At 36.1% G+C, this 23,799-nt stretch overlaps 1 protein-coding gene and 1 non-coding gene across 5 annotated transcripts in view; both read right to left on the bottom strand.

Annotated features, from left to right (window-relative positions):
- Rb1cc1 (RB1 inducible coiled-coil 1) overlaps positions 1-23,799 on the bottom strand; it is a 70,099-nt gene that overhangs the window by 32,155 nt on the left and 14,145 nt on the right. For all 4 annotated transcript variants that reach the window (XM_074068534.1, XM_020169240.2, XM_074068533.1 and 1 more), the window contains 6 exons: positions 16,469-16,576; positions 15,204-15,324; positions 13,750-13,876; positions 13,439-13,609; positions 5,670-5,872; positions 3,579-4,002 (listed from right to left, as the gene is read on the bottom strand). In XM_074068534.1, coding sequence (XP_073924635.1) covers positions 3,579-4,002; positions 5,670-5,872; positions 13,439-13,609; positions 13,750-13,876; positions 15,204-15,274 — 996 coding nt within the window. In that variant the 5' untranslated portion in view covers positions 15,275-15,324; positions 16,469-16,576. The remainder of the gene's footprint in view (positions 1-3,578; positions 4,003-5,669; positions 5,873-13,438; positions 13,610-13,749; positions 13,877-15,203; positions 15,325-16,468; positions 16,577-23,799) is intronic.
- Positions 4,269-4,376, bottom strand: LOC141422026 (U6 spliceosomal RNA). Its single transcript, XR_012446695.1, has one exon. It is a non-coding gene; the product is annotated as a U6 spliceosomal RNA (small nuclear RNA).

A 23,799-nucleotide genomic window follows, 5' to 3' on the forward strand; every position in this document is an offset into this window, starting at 1 on the left:
GTGATAAAGACCTTAAAAAGCCACACATGGAAAGAACATGATAAATATCATACTAAAAAACTGATACAGAATACAGCATCCTGTATTGTAGAATCCGAGACTCACACAGTTCAATCAGTGACACAATTTAATCAATTCTCATATCCCTCAGAAAATGTTATTTTAAGCACAACAAATTAATAACTGAAGCTCATTCCATGGTCAACAATAACGCTTATCAATCCAACATATCAACTTTGTCTGCCAAAGTCTCCTCCCTGCCCAGGAGTGCATGCCTATAATCCCAGTATTCAGGAGGCTAAAGTAGAGGAACCATGAGTTTGAGTCCAGACTACATTAACTAGACCCTGTTTCAAGGAAAAACAAAAACAAATATTGAAAAAAAGTTGCTTTTTCAGGTTGGATACAGAAAGTCAAATTCCTTTATTCTTGGTTTCTATCTCCTCAAAGAATTGGTTTCTTCAATGATATGTTCTTATTTAGAATGTCTCCTATTTTCTGGCTTTAATCTTCAAGTTTGTTGGAATTCATGGAACCATAAAAAGAATTTTTGACACTGCTGTTCCCCCTGAAGGAATATTTTGCGCTGGCTACTTTTTTAATCTGCATTTTCCAATAAAATTTCTTGGTCAGAGATCAGCAAATGACCTTGCTTCATCAAGGTTCCTGGACATTTAGTATAACAAATGTTTCCAATCTCTACAGGTTTGGGGATAATACCTTGACTGAGCCTTCACAGCATCCTTCTCAGGTCCCTATTCCTCTGTCTAATAACCTTTAAATATAGGTGATTTAGAAGGACCTTGCCCTTACCCCGTTTTTGTGAGCCCTCATCTGGCTCACAAATTCTCATACTGTTTCTGCATGCCTGTTAATAATTATCTGAGGATATCACCCATGTTTTTTTCTATTACAGCCTTTCTGACTGTAGAGATCAGAGAAGACATGAGGCAGGGGGTTATTTGATTAGGACCTTTAAATAGGGCTAGAAATAGGTTAAACATAGTGTGGCATAAGCAAAAAAAAAAAAATCAAAAGTAGGAAGGCACAAGATCAGTGCTGAATTACAGTTTATGTAACATAATCTCTAAAAATCTTACTATACCTAATGTTTTATTCCATTTGCCCATAGGTAGTAAGAATTGAAATTTCCAGGTAAAGTCTTTGAAGAAATGTATTAGATGATACATAAACCACATAATATTCAAGCTTTCAGTAATTAAAACTTAGTGCTACACTAATTTCCACTCATAAGCTCTTTCTTGGACATCTACAAAGTCAACATGCAACACTGTTCCTTTAGAAAAGAAACTGTAAAATCAATAGTCTGTTTCCTTCCATCTTACTATACAACTTTCAAACCCATCCTATCCATACAACAAGAAAAAATATTCCTTAAGATTACAAACTGCCTGAAAGAAATACTAACAGCCAATAAATTATGTTAATCTAGTCAGTTTAGAAATGAGCTAAGTGAGCACCCTTTCAATTTATTAATCATCACAAGCATCAGGCAGTTTGCCTTTTGTGGTATAATTTGAAATGTAACACCTGAGAAAATGAGTCTATAAAAATGGAGCAAGTATTATAAAATATAACTGACATTAAAACTGGGGAACAAAGTGATAAAACTAGCAACTCTACCAATCCATACAAAATATAAACCTGGAGTAAATTGCTAAGGAACTTATTATGGATGACAGGAGAATAATAAATGAATGGCAGTGCTGGGATCTGAGCCCCTGAAATTTCAAATCCAGAATATCTATGTCTCAACCAATTTCCTTAGAAACCTATTTGAACTTGACCATTGGGAATACAGATTACAAAGGACATGGCATCAAACCTTGGCACTTTCTTCTTACTTCACTGGAGAATAGCACTAGCGCTATGAAATGAGCTACTATTTACACCAGATAAAAGTGAAGCGCTCTGATTAGAAAGAAATCTCACATTCATTTCAATCTTTAGAGAAATACCACTGTTGATGTGAAGAATAATACATGGAACTACTGAGGAGAAAAACTGGGGGTGGTATTGGCTATTATCTGTGTCTGTAAGGCTCTATCACTTGAGCTACACCTCTATCCTTTTTGCTTTGGTAATTTGAATGGGATCTCACATTTATGCCCATGCCAGCTACAGTGCAATCCTCCTATTTACAATTCCTGTGTAGCCGGGATAATGGACATGAGCCACCATACCCAAACCCAGCTTTTAATTGATCCTCCAGATTTCTGCCTCTTTTAAAAATCATGAGCCATGGCCCTAGACTAAAATGCCATTTACTGTGTGATATATCCCATTTTCAGAATAGCACATTCTATATAAAACATACCTTAAAATAAATAAACAACTTTTCTAAAATGGATTTTCATTGCTTGAGTACAAAAATATTTTTAAGTGAACATATACAACTGGTGAGTGCTGCATTATGGTCTTATTAACTAATTTTATACCAAACAAGTGTAACCAAATGAAAGTCTGCATTTTGCTTTGACAATATAAAGACCCATGGACAATATTAGACTCCAAGTTGTTGCTACATTCCATAAAAATAAACAACAACCTTTGAGACACCAATAATTTGATCCCTTTGTATAACAGTATAGTTAACTTCTGGTTTTTTTGTAGGTATAAAGGTTATAAATATTGACTATTAAGTTAGTAAAGGATCGCTGTTTCTTTCCACTTGTTGTATAAAGTGAATGAATTGTATGACTGCTAGATTTTGCATTTAAACATGGAAACTCAAAGCCAACTTCAGGTTTTCCCCAGTCTATTAAATTGTTCTAACTTTTGGTACAGTTTTAATTATAAAAAATGAAACCTCAGCTGGCCAAGAGGCTCAAGTGGTAGAGCACTTGCCTAGCAAGTATGAGGCCCTGAGTTCAAACCCTGGTACCACCAAAACAATTTAAAAAAATGAAAACGCTATTTGATAGTAATGCCATAAATGGAAGAAAGGGAGGGAGAAAAGCGGGGAGAGGAAGGGAGGAAGAAGGGAAGGAAGAAGGAAGGAGGAAAACATACTCTGAGCACAATCATATGGTTTGATTATCCATAGTCCTAAATGGAACTTTTAGGTTACAATAAATTAAACAGGAACATTAGAGAGATTATTCCTTAGGTTTAATTATAAAATACAACTAAAACCACAGTGCCTTAAATTTTAAAGTTTAAAGGATAATGTATTTAAATTGTATTTTAATTTTCTTCTTTATCATGTCAAAGAGATGTTAATTAGAAAAAGGCACAAGGAGATGTTCTGAGTGATGGAAATATTCAGTATCTTCTTCTGGGTGGTGGTAAAAACTCTTGAATTATCCACTTAAGGCTGATATAATTTATTATATGTAAATCCTTCTCAGTGTACTTACAATTTTACCTACATAATCTCAAATAATCTTCACAAATTTACAGTCAATTCATAAGTAGGGTTATGAGTTAAGTAATCCAATTCAAGCTACAAAGTTCCAATGCAAGGCACACCGTTTCCATCATAATACCCATAATCCAGATACGTAGTAAGTAATATAAAGTAAATGCCATGAGAGTATCACTTTAACATTACTTACCCTGCTCATAGAATCAAAGCACTTCCTGACCAAAGATTCCACATCATTAGGTCTATCTTGAACATTTATCCAGTCTAACAAAGAAACATTAAAAAAAGGCAGATCACTGTCTTTAGCATCTACAGACGTTTCATCTTGCTGGATCGTACTTTGACAAGATTCTCTAATTTCTTTGCCACTTTCCACATCTGCGGCACCTGAAGCTACATGTTCCACTGACTTATGAAATGAGGTTAACGATGTGTTAGTTGTTCTAGGCATATCAGGAGAGAGCACCAGTTCAGTGGATCTTTTCATCTCGGCCTTTTCTGAGCCTTCATGTTCATTTAAAGAATCCATTCTTCCCAAACATTCCCTGTAACTATGTCTGGTTAGGCACTCCAACAGTGGAATCTTGGCCATTACTGAAACCGCAGTTCCTAAACTTAAAATACAAAAAGATCTGTCAGTAAAACAGTACACCTAGTTAGGGATTAACATCTTTGAATAAAATCACATTTTATTATTACACACACAAATCTTACCACTTATCTATCATATTATACATACATAATACCTTAGAAGCTAGCTGTTCACTAAGTCTAGTTTAATGAAGAAAAAAATTATCATTAACATATTAAAATATCAATTTATAATAAAGCCAGCTGCACTGTGGTAAGCAAGGGGGCATTGGGCTTTTTTTTTTTTTTTTAATATATGGAACTCTTCACGAATTTGCATGTCATTCTTGCACAGGGACCATGCTAATCTTCTCTTCTGTATTGTTCCAACATTAGTATATGTGCTGCCGAAGCGAACATCATTGAGCTTTTTATATAACTTTTATCAAATAAAAGTTCAAATTTACAAAGATTTACCTAGTAGTGCCTTACATTATAACACTTTGTCTTTAACTCTTATCAAATATATTTAATGTATTGGAAGGAAAAAATTAACAATCTGTCTTTTCTTGCATTCATCACACCTAAAAAATAGACGTAAGCTGTCAAAGAGCATGAAATCTTGATTTCATGAAATTATGTGTAAAATGGTACAGGTTCCTACAACTCTCCAAAAAGTAGTTACTTGAGAAGATACAGACTAAAAAAAAAACACGCTTCTAGTTTTAACTATTTTCTCTTTTCTACCAACAATTCTTTGTTACCTAAGGACAGAATCAATCTAAATATTTACACCATAATATAGAGAGAACTGAGAAGAGGGAGGAAGAGAAAAAAAAAAAGAAATGAAGGAAAAAAGAGCTTGGAGATATAGCTCAAAGGTAGAATGCTTGTCTAGCTTGGCAAGGCCCAGGGTTTGATCCCTAGCACAACAAAAAAATAAATAAATGAATGAGTAAACAAAAGAAAAAAGTGGAGTGGGGGCAGAGGGAGACAATCCAGGAAAAAAAGGGAGAATAAGAAAGAACATACTACTAGTCTCTAATGCAGGGTCAAGGTAATTAAAACAAACAAAAGAAAACCCCACAGGACCAAAAACAAAGGCCTTGAAACTATGCATATGCACATACACAATACAATCATGTTCATGTTGAATTACTGTGCTTTTACATCAATTATATTGGGGGGAGAGGGACACCAATGGTATTACATGTACTTCCATATAAGTCACTAGAAAGATATGTAAATGAAAGCTAGCACACAAAAAATTCTTTCCATTTTCTTAAACCTATACCAAAATGGCAACATTTGAAAAATAACTTAAAATTTTTCTTGCTTGTCCACTATCTGGTAATTTTTGCATTTTAATTACATGTGTTATTTTTACATCCTACTTTTTGTTTAATGAGGAAAACATAGGCAAAGATTCTTAGTTTTATAAATGACTCCAAAAGTATGCTGAGCATATTTCACAATTAAAACAACTTAATGAAAAGAAACATGGGAAAACAAAATTAGCCACAATGTGTAAATAATAAATTTACAAACCTATACACCTATTAAAACCACAACATACAAAGATGACTGTAAGACTCCAAATGAGCCTCATTTGTAATGGCCTCCAAGAAACATGCATACAGTGGACTAAAACTACTATTAAGTTTTAAAGGCATTTTAAACACACATATTATCCACCTAATGATATACATACTGAGTGAGTTTTAGTTTGATGTCTTCTATGGATTGCAGGTAATCTGAATAAATGCTTTCAAACTTGAAAAGAAGCTTTTGGTATGAATTTGAGCAGTCCTCCAGATTGGCCATGATCGCAGCCCAGCCTTGGTGTTGAAGATGCTCATCATGGACCAGACCTTCACAAAAAGAACACAGTTTCTTGGCAACTTCATACATTTCCTATATTAGAAAAGAGAAACAACAAATAAAAGAATGCAAGGTGTACACATGTTTGCATATGCAAACATACATATGTTATCCTTTGGAGCACACTTTAATGAAGTATTGTGGCTTTTGTTTTATTGCCATGTTTGAGAAGAAATGCATGCTAAGCAAGTACTATCCCATTGAACTATATCTCTAGCCCTAAGGAAAATGTGTTTAAAGATTATCTGACTGTTCAGGCTTGTAAAACCTAAATGTAACTCTGGATATGCAGGTAGCCTAAAGAAAAGTATGAGTCTCTAAGAAAAAAAGAAAGAAAGGATTCTAGAGGACGTTACCTCTGGAAAATGGAACAGTAGACGATTTCAGTAATTTGACTATTGATTAATATAGGCCATCCAAACTAAATAATTATCTGCAGGTGAATATAGTTATTAAAAAATTTCATAGTCGAGTACAGTTGCTCACACCTATAACCTGAGCACACAGAAGGCTGTGGTAGGAGGATCTAGAGTTGTAGGCCAGCTTGGGCTGCATAGCAAGATGGTATCTCAGAAAAACAAACAAAAAAATTTTTTTGCAACAGACCAAAACTAAAGATTTAAAACATATTATAAACTTCTAGTTTAGTATAAACAAATCCTGGAAGTTTTGAGATTCTTGAAAATATTTTATGTAAGCAGCAGAGAGGTTTAAAATTCAATTCCAAAGAATAAAACCTAAAGTATTTATCAAGTATAAGCTACTAGAAAGCAATTCAGGAGACATATGAAAAAATCCACCCTCACCAAAAATAAATAAAAAGAAATGAGGGCTGGTGGAGTGGCTCAAGTGGTAGAGTGCCTGCTTAACAAGTGTGAGGACCTGAGTTCAAACTCCAGTACCACCCAAAACAACAAAATAAAACCCAACAAAACAAAACAAAACAAATTACTGTTAGGCAGAAAGAGGGGGAAATCAAGCTGTCTGCACACTATTGACTACTAATTTAAATGCTGGTTAAGTCTTAAAGATGACAAAATATTGAAGGAGCAATTGTCTTTCAAAAACTTGAAGCCTATAAATATTTTCAATTTTGAAGCAATTAATATAGTTTCCATGATTCTTTCTTATAGAAACTACTGGAAAGCAACCTTCGTTGAGTTAAGAAATAAATACAGAGCATGATAAATGACAATTAAGTACCAAGAACATCTCAGGATGAAACTGAAAAGAACTGCAAGCATTATTATAAAACAAAATGTAAAGATTTATAAGCAGGAATGGAAGAAAAAGTGTAAGTATACCGATTTCTTTATACTACAGAATCAAATGATCTTTAAAGGCATAAAATTGGAATAGCAATACAAATGCCAACTAAAGATGTTAATGGTAACCTCTAGAAAGAATAAAAATAACTACTCAGTACTTGGAAGGCTGAGGAAGGCAGATCTCAAGGTTCAGACCACCCTGGGCTACACACCAGAACTTATCCAAGTTAGAAAGGAAAAAAAAAAAAAAAAAAAGACAACCCAATGGCTAGTGAAGGAGAGGGAAAGGGTGGAAAGAGGGAAGTAGAGATTGGTAATTGCTTGGAATAGCAATAGATACTAATGAAGAAAACAGATTAGATTCATTAAAGATATGAGTAGCACCTGGGAGGCTAAGGTAGGAGGATGGCGAGTTTGAGGCCAGCTAGAGTTACATAGTGAGATCCTGCCTCAAGAAAAGGGTAGTGAGCTGGGCGCTGGTGGCTCACACCTGTAATCCTAGCTATGCAGGAGGCAGAGATCAGGAGGATTGTAGTTCAAAACCAGTCAGGGCAAATAGTTCCGCAAGACTCTATCTAGAAAAACCCTTCACGAAAATAGGACTGGAGTTGTGGCTCAAGGTGAAGGTCTTGAGTTCAAGCCCCAGTACTGAAAAAGAAAAAATCTTAATGTAAGACCAACTTCGAAACTACTAGGGGAAAACCCTTGAAGATACAAGGCATAAGGAAAGCTTTTCTGATTAGAACGCCACTTGCTCTGAAAGTTAAAAAAAAAAAAAATTGAAAAATGGGATTGTACCAAATTAAAAAGTTTCTGAATAACAAAGGAAACAATTATCCAAATAAAAGAAAACCTACAGAACAAGGGAAAATCATTTCCAGTTATTCATTGGATAAAGCATTAGCATCCAGAATATAAAGAGCCCCAAAAGAAAATCAAAAGAATAATCCAATTAATAAATGGGCAAATAAACTGTAGACAGTTCAAAATAAGTACAAATGGCAAATATACATAAACATCCAACATCCTTAACCATAAAGGAAATGCAAATCAAAACAACACTGAAACTGGCCCTGGTGACTCACTCCTACAGTCATCCTTACTCAGGAGGCAGAGATCAGGAGGATCATGGTTCCAGGCCAGCCCCAAGCAAATGGTTCTTGAGACTGTATCTTGAAAACACCCAACACACACACACACACACACACACACACACAGGCTGGTTCTTGAGACTGTATCTTGAAAACACCCAACACACACACACACACACACACACACACACACACACAGGCTGGTACAGTGGCTCTAGTAGTACAGCATATGGCTAGCAAGCATGAGGCCCTGAGTTTAAACTCTAGTATGACCCCTCTCCCCCATCGCAAAAAAAAAAAAAAAGACCATCACTGAAATTCCATCTCATCCCAGTCAAAATGGCAGCCATCAAGAAAACAAATTTTGGAAAGGATGTGAGGAAAAAGATCTCTTTATACATTGTTAGTGGAAATGTAATTAGTACAGCCAATATGGGAATCAGTATGGAGGTTTCTCAGAAAACTGAAAATAGAAATACATATGATCCTGCCATACCAATCATGGGCATTTATATGAAGGAATGCAAGTCAACATATAGTCGAGATTCCAGCACACCCACATTTATAGCAGTGCTATTCACAATAGCCAAAATATGGAATCAGCCCATGTATCCATCAGTGGATGAAGGGATAAAGAAAACGTGGTATGTATACATAATGGGTTATTACTCTGTCGTAAAGAAGAAATCATGCCGTTTGCAGGAAAATGGCATGCTGAGCAAAATAAACCAGACTAAGAAAGACGAGTATCACGTGTTCTCTCATATACTGAAACTAGTCCTTAAAAATAAATGACAAGAATGTAAAATAGCTTCTGTTTTGGGGATGGGTACAGGCAGAGAGGGGAAGGTGAAGGGATAGGATGTGTGACCAGAGAATGTGGTCCAGGTATGTTATTTATATACATATATGAAAATAGAGCAGTGAAACCTACTAGAATTGTTTTAAGAAGGAGGTAGGGGGATGAGGACAGAAGGAGTGAATTTGATTGGGGTACACTGTATGCATATATGGAAATGTCACAATGAAATCCCTTTATAGAGCTAGTGTATGCAAATAAAAAATTTTTAAAAACTGAATGAAACAAATTATAAAAATAATGCATTAAGGAACTAGGGGGAAGTGTGTTGATCTTGAAGCAAGAATTCTTTTCTAAGTCTGAAACAAAATGTAGGCAAAACAATTTGACATAATTCAGTGGCAGAGTGCTTGTCTAGCATGTGAGAGGTCTTGAGTTCAACCCCTAACACCATACACACACAAAAAGTTTGATAAATTAAAAATACACTTTTCTTTTTTTTTGGTGGAACTGAGGTTTGAACTCAGGGCTTTGCCCTTGGAAAGCAGGTGCTCTTCCACTTGAGCCATACCTCCAGTCCTTGGTAAATTTTAAAAATATAAAAATCGAAATATTCCCATAGGAGCAAAACACTGCACAAAGGCAAAATACAAATGAAAAAAACGAGGAAAAGACACCTGAAAAAAACTTGATGCATAAAGGGTAATAGCTTTCCTCATATCAGGTTTCTACAAACTAGGGAAAAAATGCAAAACAACTTTATAAAGGAGACAGAAAGCAAGGACTTAAGACAGGAACAAACAACTGGAAACACAACTAGGATTTTAAATCTATGAGAAGATACTCCATTTAAATTATAAGAAACTATCAGTTTGGTAGGGCCCTGTGTTGTAATAGTGGGAAGGAACAGAAACACTCACTCTTTGCTGATCAGGTTTATGTTGAAAGAGCATTTGTACAGGGCAACTCAGAAATTAACTCTTAAAATTAAGCTATCATTTGGTTAAACTTCTGAAGAAGTTATCCCATGTATGCTTAAACACAACAGCATACATGAAAATGAAGGTTCTTCAATGTTATAAAATGAAACAGAAAAAACCTCAATGTCTACCTAAAAATTACTTACATTCATACAATAAAAGTAATGCAGTCATTATAAAAAATGAAATGCCAGAGCTGGGGTGTGGCTCAAGTAGTACAGTACCTGCTTCTCAAGCACAAGGCCAAGTTCAAATGAAAAGTCTCTGGAACTAAAGATTTGGAAAGATCAAGATAACAGCAAAAAAATTTTAAAAGAGAGTGCTAGATTCATAAGGTAAATTTCCTTTCTTATGCTATTATATAAAAAGTAAAATCCAGGTAACCTGTATACCTAAATATGAAAGTTAAGTGCTGCAGGAGTGGCTCAAGTGGTAAAGCACCTGCCTAGCAAGTGTGAGGCCCAGAGTTCAAACCCCAATACAATCCCCCCCCAAAAAAAAGAAACTTAAAAAGAAAAGGGGGCTCTGTAAAATTATATTCAAGATACACTCTTAGTGTCTCTACAGTGGCTATGACCTTCACAACACTGGGATAAACCAAAAAATCTTGAATAAGTCCCAAAAGCGAGACTATTGATTAGCTACACATTAAATTTGGGATTTCTACTTATCACAGAACATCATTAGTCGAGCAGAAAGACAAGCTACAGACTGGCATGACATACTGTTTTTATACATAACAAACAAAGAACATATGAAGATTTATAAAAGGAGCTACAAAACAATTAGGAAAAGGGTTGTCAACTCAAAAAATAACAGAGAAATCTGAGAGTGAGCTCACAAAAAGGATATCCAAATGGTTCAGATGTGGAAATTTTCTGATCTTTGTTGATCGACAAAGAAAACAAACTCAATGAAATGACCCAGACCTCCCTACATACCCAAAAGAATTTTACTTACTACTAAAATTAATAGCAACAAAAACCCCCCAAATATCAGTGAGTCTGCTGAGCAAGTAAAACTGCTCAAGAGGGAGTATAAATGGATATAACCACATTAGCAGTAGGTGAAGTTAAACCAGAGGCATAGACTCATTACGTACTTCAGAGAAATACAAATAAATGTGTTGAACAGTGTACAATATATTCACTGCAGCTTTAGTTCCAAGCTAGAAACAATCTCAATGTAGACCAGTAGTTAAATAAACTATGACATTTGTGTAACAGAATACTATGCAGCATTAAATATAAATCAGCATATGCAATAGCATCAATAATTCTCACAACTACAATGTTGAGTAAAAGAGATCCGACACAATACATGAGTGAAATGTATGATTCCATTCAAGTAAATCCAAAAAGAAGGTATAGTCACCTATTATTGGTTAGCTGTGTCAATCTCATATTTTATCTTTAGTATTAAGTTTAATTTGTTTCTATTATTTTTCTTTTTTTGCTAAATTAATGCAATTGGTATTAATTCCTGTATTTCCTATGCTTTTTATTTCTCAAGAATATTAGGCTTAGTGGGGCACTGGTGACTCACACCTGTAACCCTCCTTACTCAGGAGGCAGAGATCAAGAGGATTATGGTTCAAAGCCAGCCTGAGCAAATAGATCCTATCTAGATAAAACCCATCACAAAAAAGGGCTGGTGGGGTGGCTCAAGGTGTAGGCTAATTTCAAACCACAGTACCACAAAAAACAAAAAACAAAAAATCAGGCCTTCAAATGTCTTTAGTTCACCACTCTGAATCCCTTACTTCTCTCTTGATGGTTGCTTAGATGCAATCTTCAACATGCCTTTTACTTGTCACCCTATGCCACCAGATGTCAGGATAATTTATTTCTACATTTCTAGGTTTGGCATTGCTACTTCTGTCTCCACAATCCTTTTTGACAAAGTATCATGTTAACCACATCACCCTGTTTCCTTGGGCAGGCCTTCACTAGACACTGAGTACCTTCCTCACTTTCTGGTATTTCAGACTTACCTTGTATTTTCCCTACTCTCAATGGAGAATCAATTTCTTGAAGGAGTGATTTGTTCTAACAAGCAATGATATTTAGAATACTTAGCAGTTTTACACATTTCTGTCACCTGGATCTCAGACTGCTGATTCAGTATCTCATTCACAAACTCCTTGTTTTTATTTCATCTATTTAATTTTTTAATCTTTTTAACATAAGCATTAATATAGAAATCATGCCAACTCATATTTAATGGACACTGATCCATGAATATATCTGCCATTATCTTTTCTTTGTATGCTTTCTTGATTATTTTATGCCTTTGCAAATTTATTTCTATCACTCAAAAATTATATAGCCAATCATATTAAGTGTGAACATTTTCTCTAACAGAATGTAGTATCTAGCTGAGTGCATGGTGCATACCTATAATCCCAGCACTCAAGAGGCAGTATAGTTCAAAGTCAGCCTGAGCTTACTGTCTCAAAAAAAATCAAGGCTTACGGATGTACTTCAGTGGTAAACTGTTACCTATGCATGTGCAAGTCTCTTGGTTTGATCCCCAGGACCAAAAAATAAAGTAGTTACATCTATATTTTTCAGCAAATTAAAAAAACCTGGCTAAACTGTAATTCAGTGTACATACTTATTTTTTGCATCCTCTCAAAAGCACTTCTGGACTTTTTAAAGTTTTATTAAATATATTTTTAGAAAGATAAGGTTATTTCCTTTTTACATTAAGGACTCAGAGCTGAAAGTCCTTTATTAAGACAAAAGGCACCAGCAACATGAAGACTGAGCAACTGTGAAGTCACCACCCGCTAGTTCACCAAACCAAGGACAAGTCCAGAATGTTTGCATAAAAGAAGGAAAACATCTTTTGAAATCATGGCCAGACTGGTAGACAATTATAAACTTTGGCCCACACCATGAAAATCAAGTAACAGCCTGCAGCTCCCTCTGTCAGACTGACAAGCCTACTTCCTTCATCAGTGTTAACTCCCTTTTGCTCCCAATGAAGGACATATGATGTTCCTAAATGCAGCGTGGGCTCATTTCTACAGTACACAGTCCTGCCGTATCCTGCATCATACGCAACATTAAAATAAATTCCTAAAAGTTTTACTAACCAATGACAATATTTAGTACATTATTTATTTTTACAGAAGGTAAATACTGTTACATCATTGGTTTTCATATCTGAAAGGAAAATGTGCCTTATTCTTTCATAGCTTACAGCTAATGATATTATAGTAAGGCGAATATAGATTTAAAAAGCTGGGCATGGTGGTCCACACATGTAATCCCACTTAGGAGGCAAAGCAAAAGATCATGAATTTGAAGCCAGCCTGGGCTACACAGCAAGAGCCTGTCTCCCCACAAAAAATTGGTATTTCTCATGTGTTTTGCACATATCCTATGTAATTTAGACTCTAGACTTGAATGTTTTTAAGAACAGTTAATTAGTTAAAATAATTATTTGTATCTTACCACTGCAAGTTGTGTCCTTGAAGCAACAGTGTGAAAAACTGCAGGCATCATAAGAGACTCTTCAACTTTTATTTCCATGTCATTTTCTGTTGAAAAGGTAGCTTTGGGAATTGCAGGTGCACGATCACATAAGATCATTTCTTTGTTAAAAAGAAAAATTGGATTTGTGTCCTATAAAGAAAATGCAGAAGCAACTGAAGTAAAAGTGTTACAAATACTGAACATACAGATGTAAGTCAGATGAGCCTTACTTTCCAACACTAAGCCCTAGCCCCCCTTATGTGAAGGTGAAGTAAGCCCTGCATACCTACCGTCCCAGCACTGTAGGTGCATACTCTTCGATCTGCAGCCATGCATTCTCCTCCATTGACCACCAGCACCTGGTGCTGAATAGCAATCTTGTATTTGCTTTGAATGGCATGCTTAAGGTCAGCCACACTGCCATCAAAAAAAAAAAAAAAGAACAAGTCAGTTATTTACTTTTTTTTTTTTTTTTTTTGGTGGCACTGGAGTTTAAACTTAGGGCCTCACGCTTGCTAGGCAGGTGCTCTACTGCTTAAGCCACCTGGCCTTTTGAAAGGGGTTTTTTGAAATACAGTCTCTCAAACTATTTCCCCAGGCTGGCTTAGAGCCATTTCTGCTCCTGAGTACCTAGGATTGTAGGTGCGACCTGGCTCAGTTACTTGCTTTTACCTAGAGACTTTATTATCAAAATACCACTTTGTTAAAACAATGCAAACAAAATAAAACCTACTAAAGCTAATTAATCTCACTCTAAATTTTCCCCCCAAAATACTAGTAATAACAATAACAGATAAATAAATAAAATGTTTCCCATTCCTTAAACTGGATTCTAATCAACTGGCTGATTTTAGGTGAATAAATCACTCACTTTTTTTCACTAAAAGTGAGTCTCTGAAATATGCTTAATCTGCTATCAGGTCTGTTAAATTCCTTCAAATCCAGGATTTGCCCTAAAATCCTCAGAATACATTACAGAAACTACATTAAATCTAAACCATGAGAATGTTCCTTTCCTACTTTTCCAAAAAAATTACTCCTTTAGAAGTAAAAATGCATTTAACGAAAACCAATGTTTTAAAAAATAAAATAATCCCTTAGTATCATTTTAAAAACAAAGATTACTCATCAAATTATTTATAACAATTTCTTTGTGATTATTCTGTATTGCTATGAAGTCACTGATACTATGACTATTATAAAAAATAAGCAGGTTTCTGTTACCTTCCTGTTTGGCCCAAAATATGTTCTTCCTGCTCTGAGAGCTCTCCCCACTTTTTACAAGTCTAGGAAGGCAAAAAACTATATATAGGAAGGCATCCATTAGTCAAATATATGAAATTCCTACAAAGTTGGAAAATGACTTAGGCACAACACCACTATTTTGGTTAGTAAACTTGTTGTCTCATTAACGGAAAAAAGACCAGAAAAGCCATGGAAGTAATTCATATTGCTTTACAAAGCTAGCAACAGAATAGCAATTGGCTACAAGTCCTTGTAACAATAGCTTCAGATTGAAATTGGTTAGTTCATAGGTAGGTTTGCTTATTGCGAATATTTACGCAAACAGACCCAACTTTACCAATTCAGAGAATAACAATTATAAATAAGATGTCTTATAATAAGAGATTTAAAACTTGCCATATTGCTACTCTTTCTTAAATAGTTTTCTCAATTCTAGTACTTAACTTTTTGCGTACACACAAAATGAAAAACTGAAGAGAATAAATGAAATACAACTCACGTTTGCACTGTAAGTTCAGTGTCGAATGTTAGAGTAGTTCCAGTGTTGACCAGAAATACATATAACTTCATGATGATATCTCTGGAATCTGTGAGCTTAAACCTCACCGTCTGGTACAGTTCTTAAATGAAAAAAAGAAGTAATCAATTTTATAAACAGGTTCAAATACCGTCATCATTAAGACATAGCACAGTCTTAGTAAGTAACAAAAACAACAAAAAACCAAGTTCCCCTGTCTAAGGTAACTAACTGGACAATTCTCCAAACTCTATGCTTAAAAATAAAAAAGTAATGAGATTAGTGAAAAGAAAAGCCTAACAGTTCTACCTTGAAAAATCAATTTGTTTTCTGAAAGAAACAGGCCAATAGTTAAGCAGAAAAAAGTTAATAAATATATTTTAGACTACTGTTTACATTATGAATAAAGTATCTTATAGGCAGGGGCTCAAGAGGTAGTGCATCTGCCTAGCAAACTTGAGTTTGAACACCAGTACTGCCAATTCATACATACATTTTTTTCCTAAACAAAAAAGATTAGTCTTTCAATTAAAAATAACAGCAATACAAGTAGCCATTACTTGAAAGTTAGGGAAAATAAGTCCTAACTCCTTCCACTCTGTTGCCTCTTAATCTGTGCCCTTCCTCCATACTGAGCTAGAAATGCTCCACAAGAATCTCTGCACCAGGCTGGAGATGTGGCTCAAGTAGTAGAGTGCCTGATTTGTAAACACGTAAGTCCTAAGTTCAAACCCCAGTCCTACCACAAAATAAATTAAAACAAATAAATAAATAAATAAAGCAAAACAAACAGGTATGGTTATGTTCTAATAAAACTTAAAAAAAAAATCTCTGCACCACGCCCCCCAAAAAGCAACAATACAGCCCTAACAGAAATCCTGCAACAGTTGAAAGTGCACAGGTCCAGAAATGAAAATATTTAAAAAATCTTGTTTAAGCTAAAACTTCATTTTTAAAGATTAAGCTTCCTCATCTACAAAACATAAGGCACATATAAAAAGAATGGGTTTCAAAATCTAGTATTTTATTTTTAACAAACAGGAGGAAAAATCCTACAGATTGATGGAAGTGCCAAAATACAGTTCTCAGATATTAGTAAGGATCTTTCTTCATGCTCTTTCCATAAGCCTTACAGTAAAATTATCAGAAGGAAACAGCAAATGAGGCTTTAAAAGGAAGTTTTCCAAAATTGTTGTAAAATACACTAGATCAAAAACTGAGTTATGAAGGTAGGAACTGTGACTTACCGTCAGGCACTGTGAGAAGCACTACCAACTTTTCTTAACAGATTAAAACTGGCTTATGTTTGTTTTGCTTGATATTGGCAACTGGCATCATTGGTTAAACTGAGAGAACTGAAAAAGAAAAATTTCTCAATTATTACACAGGAAAATAATTCAGTTTACAACAACATATCATTTTCTCCTTTTCCCTTCAAAATTATAGATATAAGTAAGCGCAGTCTCTCCTTGGTCCCTTTTTCCTACCTATACATTCACTGAAACCACAGCCATGACTATAATCTATTCTGCTAAAAGACAAAAGTCACCCGTGAACTTCTCTATAGTCATTTCTCAGTCCTTAAAAGATAATGTTTGGATGTACGTAGTGGAACATGCCTGTAATCCAGGCAATCATGAGGAGGCTGAGGCAGGGGATCAAGAGTTCCAAGATAGCCTGAGCTACACAGCATTCACTGCCAGTTCTAGGCCAGCCTGGACTATTTAGGTACAAAAAGAGAAGAAAAACAGCTTCTATAATGTTAGGCAAATCAAAGTTTTCCAGCTGCTTAAATTTCACAATGATTATTATTTTATGGCAGCAGCAATCATTCCATAAGTATTGACTATATCCTAGGAAACTATTCTACATGCTTCCTTGTTTGTTCTGTTTGGATTTTTGAGACAGGGTCTCACTATTCAGCCCATGCTAACCTGGATATTGCCATGCAGCCCAAGGTGGCCTCAACTCAATCCTCTTGCCTCAGCTGGGACTGATTACAGGGTTGGGCTAACACACCAAGATTTCTATTTGCTTTCTTAAATGAAATGCTTTAATTTGATCCTCACATGAATCCTTTAAAGTAGATCAAAATGTCATCATTTTATGATAAGAAAACTAAGAATTAAGGAGTTAATTAATGTCACAGATTAGTGAGTGATGATACAAACATGGATACTCCAAGGATATTTCTTGCATGCAGCCACTGCAACATCCAACAAAGATAATATGATCTCTTCTTCTTCCCAGCTTCCCACCTTTGCCTTTTCAATCCCAATTACCATACTGCTTAAACTCCTTCAAGCAAAACAAATTATTAAATCTCTGAGCCTTCATGAGGGCAGATCTCCACTGCTTAGAATGCTCCTGACTATAAGTACCCTTTCCTCCTGCCCTACCCTTACATACACTTTTCTTTCACAGACTCAGTAACATGGAATTCATTAGCTGTGCTCTGTTTTCCATAGGTACATCTGCACTAACATACATTGTAAGGTATGTCTTTATATTTCTCACTTCTATTAAAAAGCAAACTTCTTCAAAGCAATCCCTGGGAATTGGTTCTAAAAGAATTGCTACATAAAATGATCCGTTCCTGGCAAAGGATTATTCTACATTCCTGTGACAACTCTTAGGAAATTACATGCTTGACATCCCAGGATTTTCCTACATCACCTCTGTGACAGTGGTAAGCCTCCAGCTCTCCAACATACCCTCCCCACAATTACCATTTAAAAATAATGCAGATACTGCACAAATAGAGCCCCCATGGTTTGGCCCAACATAAACACACACTACAGTTCTACCTACCTAACAGTGACTAAAACCTATTTCCTGTTATACTCCAGTGCTAAGAATTTTATTATATGAAGGAAAACAGAAAGCCAATACATTAAAGTGCTAAGTAGCTGACACAGCCTGTGAGTAACAGAGCCGGATTCCTAAGTAAGCAGTGAGTAATATTCCCCTGGCAATTCCTATAGGCTAGGCCATCACATGCATGATGACAGAGGAAAACACATTCAACAGTTGAGATCTGAGGCCTTCACAGTGTAGCATTATTAAATCTACCATTACTTTTCCTTACCTATTTTACATATTATACATGCTTTATAATCAATATTAATAGCTAAAAACATTCCAACTAATGAATTCACTATAATTTTTTCACTACCTACCTACCAGGCTTTTATGTCACATCATACTTTTCTTGTGTTTATAATTTCCCCCAGCACTGGGGTATGAACTCAGGGCCTTCTGCTCACTAAGCAAGTACTCTAACACTTAATTCACACCTCCAGTCCTTTTTTTTGCTTTAGTTATTTTTCAGATAATTTCTCACAATTTAGCCCTGGACTGGCCTTGGACCACAATCCTCCTACTGTGCCTGCTGAGTAGCCGGGATACCCTGAGCATATACCATCAAGCCTGGCTTGTTGGTCAAGATGGGCTCTCTTAACTTTTGGCTGACCTCAAACCATAATCCTCTCAGTATGTGCCCACTGAGTAGATGGGACTACAGGTGTATACTACCATGCCCTGCTCAAATATAGATTATTTTCATAAGGTAGAGTCTCAGAAGCAAAACTGCCAGGCCAAAACATATTCTTTGATTTTTTTTTTTTTTTTTAAAGACAGGTTCTCTTTATGCAGCCCAGGCTAGTCTTGAACTTGAGATCCTCCTGCCTCAGTCTTCTAAATGCTGGGCTTACAGGCATACACGACTCTGTCCAACTCAAAGCATTCAAATATTTTGGGTTGGGGGTGTGGCTCAAGTTATAGAATACCTGCTAGCAAGCACAAGGCCCCGAGTTCAAACCCCAGGACCAAAATAAACAAATATGAAAAAAATTTAAAACTACTCAAATATTTTAAAACCACTAGAATATACTATGAAATTGCTTCATTACCACTTTAAACTTCCCAGGCAACATATTCTGTCAGCAAGGCCACTACATCCTTGCCTATGTAATTTTTTAAATGTTTGCCTATAATCTTTCACTATTTTGTATCTACATGTCATCTTTGATCACTGGTAAGTTTGTTACTCATTCACAGGTTGCCTACTCTGTGCTAGGCACTGTGCAAAACAGGGAATGCATCACTGAACAAGATAAACATAGTTTCCGAGTCATGGTCTTCTAGTCAATCACTGTAAGCCCATTTTGTAGAATTAGCTTACAGATTAGGCAAGATAATGAAGACACACACACACATATACCCACAAGACACCCAACAGATTTCATATGCACAAATGCCAGGCATCTGTCATTTAGCTCATTTGTAAGAGCTCCTAAGGATGTTAATGACAGTATCAGTTTAAGAAGCAACTCCTGACCCTGGCATGATATCCCATGTTTTCATCCATTGTTTATAACTGTAAGGTTTGCAGCTTTAGTAGGAAGCTCCATTCTGAATCTTCACTGTATCTTTATAACTGCCAGCTACCATCAAAGACCTACCAAAGAATATCATAGAGAAAAATCAAGCTATATAGTAAGACCAGACATCATTTCCCTCATGGGTCTACTCATGTTGGTAATCTGTAAATACATGTCAGGTACATGGTTTTTATGGCCAAAAATGTGAATTCAATTCCAAATATCCAAGTATAGGGCACACAAAATTAATAATCATTGCTAACATCTATTGAGTGATTCATTATATACTAATCACTATGCCTCATATACATTACCTCATTTATTGTGACATATAAGACATTAGAATTTTTGCTTCCATTTGAAGAGGAGAAAAAGATTCAGAAGTTACCCAACCTGACTAAAGGAAGAAATGTAGCAAATAAAAAATCCAAGGGCTTGAACCCAGATCGGTTTGCTACATTCAGCCCATTAAATATAGCATGGGACCCAAGCCAGCCTAGCCTGAGCTATGCAGCAAGATCTAGTCTCGAATGCATATGCACGCGCACACACACAGGTACCTAAGAACTTAGCATGCAGTTGGCATTTTCTTAGCTTTGGCTATAAAACAGAAAATAAAACTGCCTGCTCTTGTGAAGCAATATGAAAAGATTAATATCTGTACATAAAAATGATGTCAACTTTCAAAAAAAAGCTAAGAGGTATGAGTTTGTAATCCCAACACCCAGGATGCAGAGGCAAGAGGACAGAGAGTTCTCTGCCAGTTTAGCCTACATAATGAGACCCTGTCTCAACGGACATTAGATCAAGGGCAAACACAACAAGGGGATTGGACTTTGAGCACATGATAAAAGCGAGAGCACACAAGGGAGGGGTGAGGATAGGTAAGACACCTAAAAAACTAGCTAGCATTTGTTGCCCTTAATGCAGAGAAACTAAAGCAGATACCTTAAAAGAAACTGAGGCCAATAGGAAAAGGGGACCAGGAACTAGAGAAAAGGTTAGATCAAAAAGAATTAACCTAGAAGGTAACACACACGTACAGGAAATCAATGTGAGTCAATGCTCTGTATAGCTATCCTTATCTCAACCAGCAAAAACCCTTGTTCCTTCCTATTATTGCTTATACTCTCTCTTCAACAAAATTAGAGATAAGGGCAAAATAGTTTCTGCCGGGTATTGGGGGGGGGAGAGAGGGAGGGGGCGGAGTGGGTGGTAAGGGAGGAGGTGGGGGCAGGGGGGGAGAAATGACCCAAGCCTTGTATGCACATATGAATAATAAAAGAAAAAAAAGTTGCAGAAAAAAAAAAAAAACAAGCAAACATGCAATCCCTAGTAGAGGGAGAGAGTTCATTTTCAGAAAAAAAAAAAATTCCAAACATACTTCCACTATACTGTCTGTTATTCTTTCTTTAAAAAATTATTTTTTAACATACAATAGTTCTACAGGGAGATACAATCTGTGATATTTACATGTGCTTTCAATATACCTTAGACTTACCCCTCCATTGTTTTCCCTCTTCTCCCCTCCCCTGTGTTATTCTTTAGATAATGATATTGTTCATAAAGAATATCTACATGGATTAGAAACAGGAAGACTTATGACAGGCACATGACTGCTCCACAGTTGCTGCTGTGAGAAAGATTAGTCTTATCCCCATTATTCAAATGACAAAACTGTGGCTCAATTAAATTATTTCCTCAAAATCACATAGCAAAAAAAGTCCATCAAGGTCAAACTTCCACAGCAAAATCAAGGAGAAAAAAAGAACATGAATTACTACTCCAGCATAAGATGCCTTGCATGAAATTACATGCAGAAAGCACATCCTGTGATTTGGAACCTGTGTTCCTTCTGAAATCCAACACTTCCTTTTTTTCTAGCCAATTTTGCCCTTTATGTGAGCATTTTAAATATCTTTTGTTTAGGTAATATATTTGGAAAAACTACCAGTGTTAGGTAGGAGGAATGGGACAGCACAATACTTGGAAATAGGACAAGGTAAAGTTCTCAACTGAAGGGATAAGTCACCATCTGGAAATGAAATGGACCTAAGTTCTGGGGTACCAAGATTTCCCTGAGTCCATGAATGAAAAGGTGATTCTTGGGATGAAAGAATAGATTTAACCCACATTTGGTTGTGTTGGCAGTGTGGGATATTCTGACAATATGTACAATGAAAACATAGCAAAAAAAAAAAATGTAGAAGGGCTGGCGATGTGGTTCAGTGGTAGAGTGCTTGTCTAAAACGTGCAAGAGCTTGGGTTCAATCCTTAACACCAAGAAAGAATAATAATCATAATAATGATAAAAACATCACAGAGGGTCAGTGTGAAGCTAACAGGGGTCTGCTCTTGGCACCTCTATCCACTCCACTCCCTGGGCTATTCCTGCTGTCCAAGGCATATACTGGGGCCATGATACACAGAGGACTCCACTGCTACTTTTGGCAGCACAGGGAAGCAAGAAGTAGAATCTGAGCCATCAAGTGGGAGACCCACCAGGCATCTCATAGTCAAGAATTAAAGGAACCCGGTAAAACCATGCCATCTCCAACATTAACATCAAATGAAAATAACAATAATGCAAAGAAGTCCCTCATGGCATGGGTCCAACTTTCTACTTGCTAGTTGACAGACTTGACACTATTTACAGAAATGATTGGCTTTGTGGCTCACGGGGGAAGGAAAAGGGTAGAGAAACAACAAAAAAAAAGGTGTTTTCCATTACCCACCCCCACTGTTTGATTTGAACATCCAAATAAAATGACTTCCTCCACAAAACTGGTGCCAGTGGCTAACACCTATTATCCTAGCTAGTCAGGGACAGTGATCAGGAGGGATCAGCAGGATCACAGTTCAAATTAGCCTGGGCAAATAGTTCTTCAAGAAAAAAAAAGTCAAATACCTAGGTGTAAACCTAACAAAAGATGTGAAAGACCTCTACAAGGAAAACTATACACTTCTGAAGAAAGAGATTGAGGAAGACTATAGAAAGTGGAGAGATCTCCCATGCTCATGGATTGGTAGAATCAACATAGTAAAAATGTCGATACTCCCCAAAGTAATCTACATGTTTAATGCAATTCCCATCAAAATTCCAATGACATTCATTAAAGAGATTGAAAAATCTACTGTGAAATTTATATGGAAACACAAGAGGCCACGAATAGCCAAGGCAATACTCAGTCAAAAGAACAATGCAGGAGGTATCACAATACCTGACTTCAAACTATATTACAAAGCAATAACAATAAAAACAGCATGGTACTGGCACAAAAACAGACGTGAAGACCAGTGGAACAGAATAGAGGATCCAGATATGAAGCCACACAACTATGAGCAACTTATTTTTGACAAAGGAGCTAAAAATATACGATGGAGAAATAGCAGCCTCTTCAACAAAAACTGCTGGGAAAACTGGTTAGCAGTCTGCAAAAAACTGAAACTAGATCCATGTATATCACCCTATACCAAGATTAACTCAAAATGGATCAAGGATCTTAATATCAGACCCCAAACTCTTAAGTTGATACAAGAAAGAGTAGGAAATACTCTGGAGTTAGTAGGTATAGGTAAGAACTTTCTCAATGAAACCCCAGCAGCACAGCAACTAAGAGATAGCATAGATAAATGGGACCTCATAAAACTAAAAAGCTTCTGTTCATCAAAAGAAATGGTCTCTAAACTGAAGAGAACACCCACAGAGTGGGAGAAAATATTTGCCAATTATACATCAGACAAAGGACTGATAACCAGAATATACAGGGAACTTAAAAAACTAAATTCTCCCAAAACTAATGAACCAATAAAGAAATGGGCATGTGAACTAAACAGAACTTTCTCAAAAGAAGAAATTCAAATGGCCAGAAAACACATGAAAAAATGCTTACCATCTCTAGCAATAAAGGAAATGCAAATTAAAACCACACTAAGATTCCACCTCATCCCTGTTAGAATAGCCATCATCAGCAACACCACCAACAACAGGTGTTGGCGAGGATGCGGGGAAAAAGGAACCCTCTTACACTGTTGGTGGGAATGTAGACTAGTACAACCACTCTGGAAAAAAATTTGGAGGCTACTTAAAAAGCTGGACATCGATCTACCATTTGATCCAGCAATACCACTCTTGGGGATATACCCAAAAGACTGTTACTCCAGAGGCACCTGCACATCCATGTTTATTGCGGCAC

This window comes from Castor canadensis, chromosome 3 (assembly GCF_047511655.1).
Source record: "Castor canadensis chromosome 3, mCasCan1.hap1v2, whole genome shotgun sequence".
Classification (NCBI taxonomy): domain Eukaryota; kingdom Metazoa; phylum Chordata; class Mammalia; order Rodentia; family Castoridae; genus Castor; species Castor canadensis.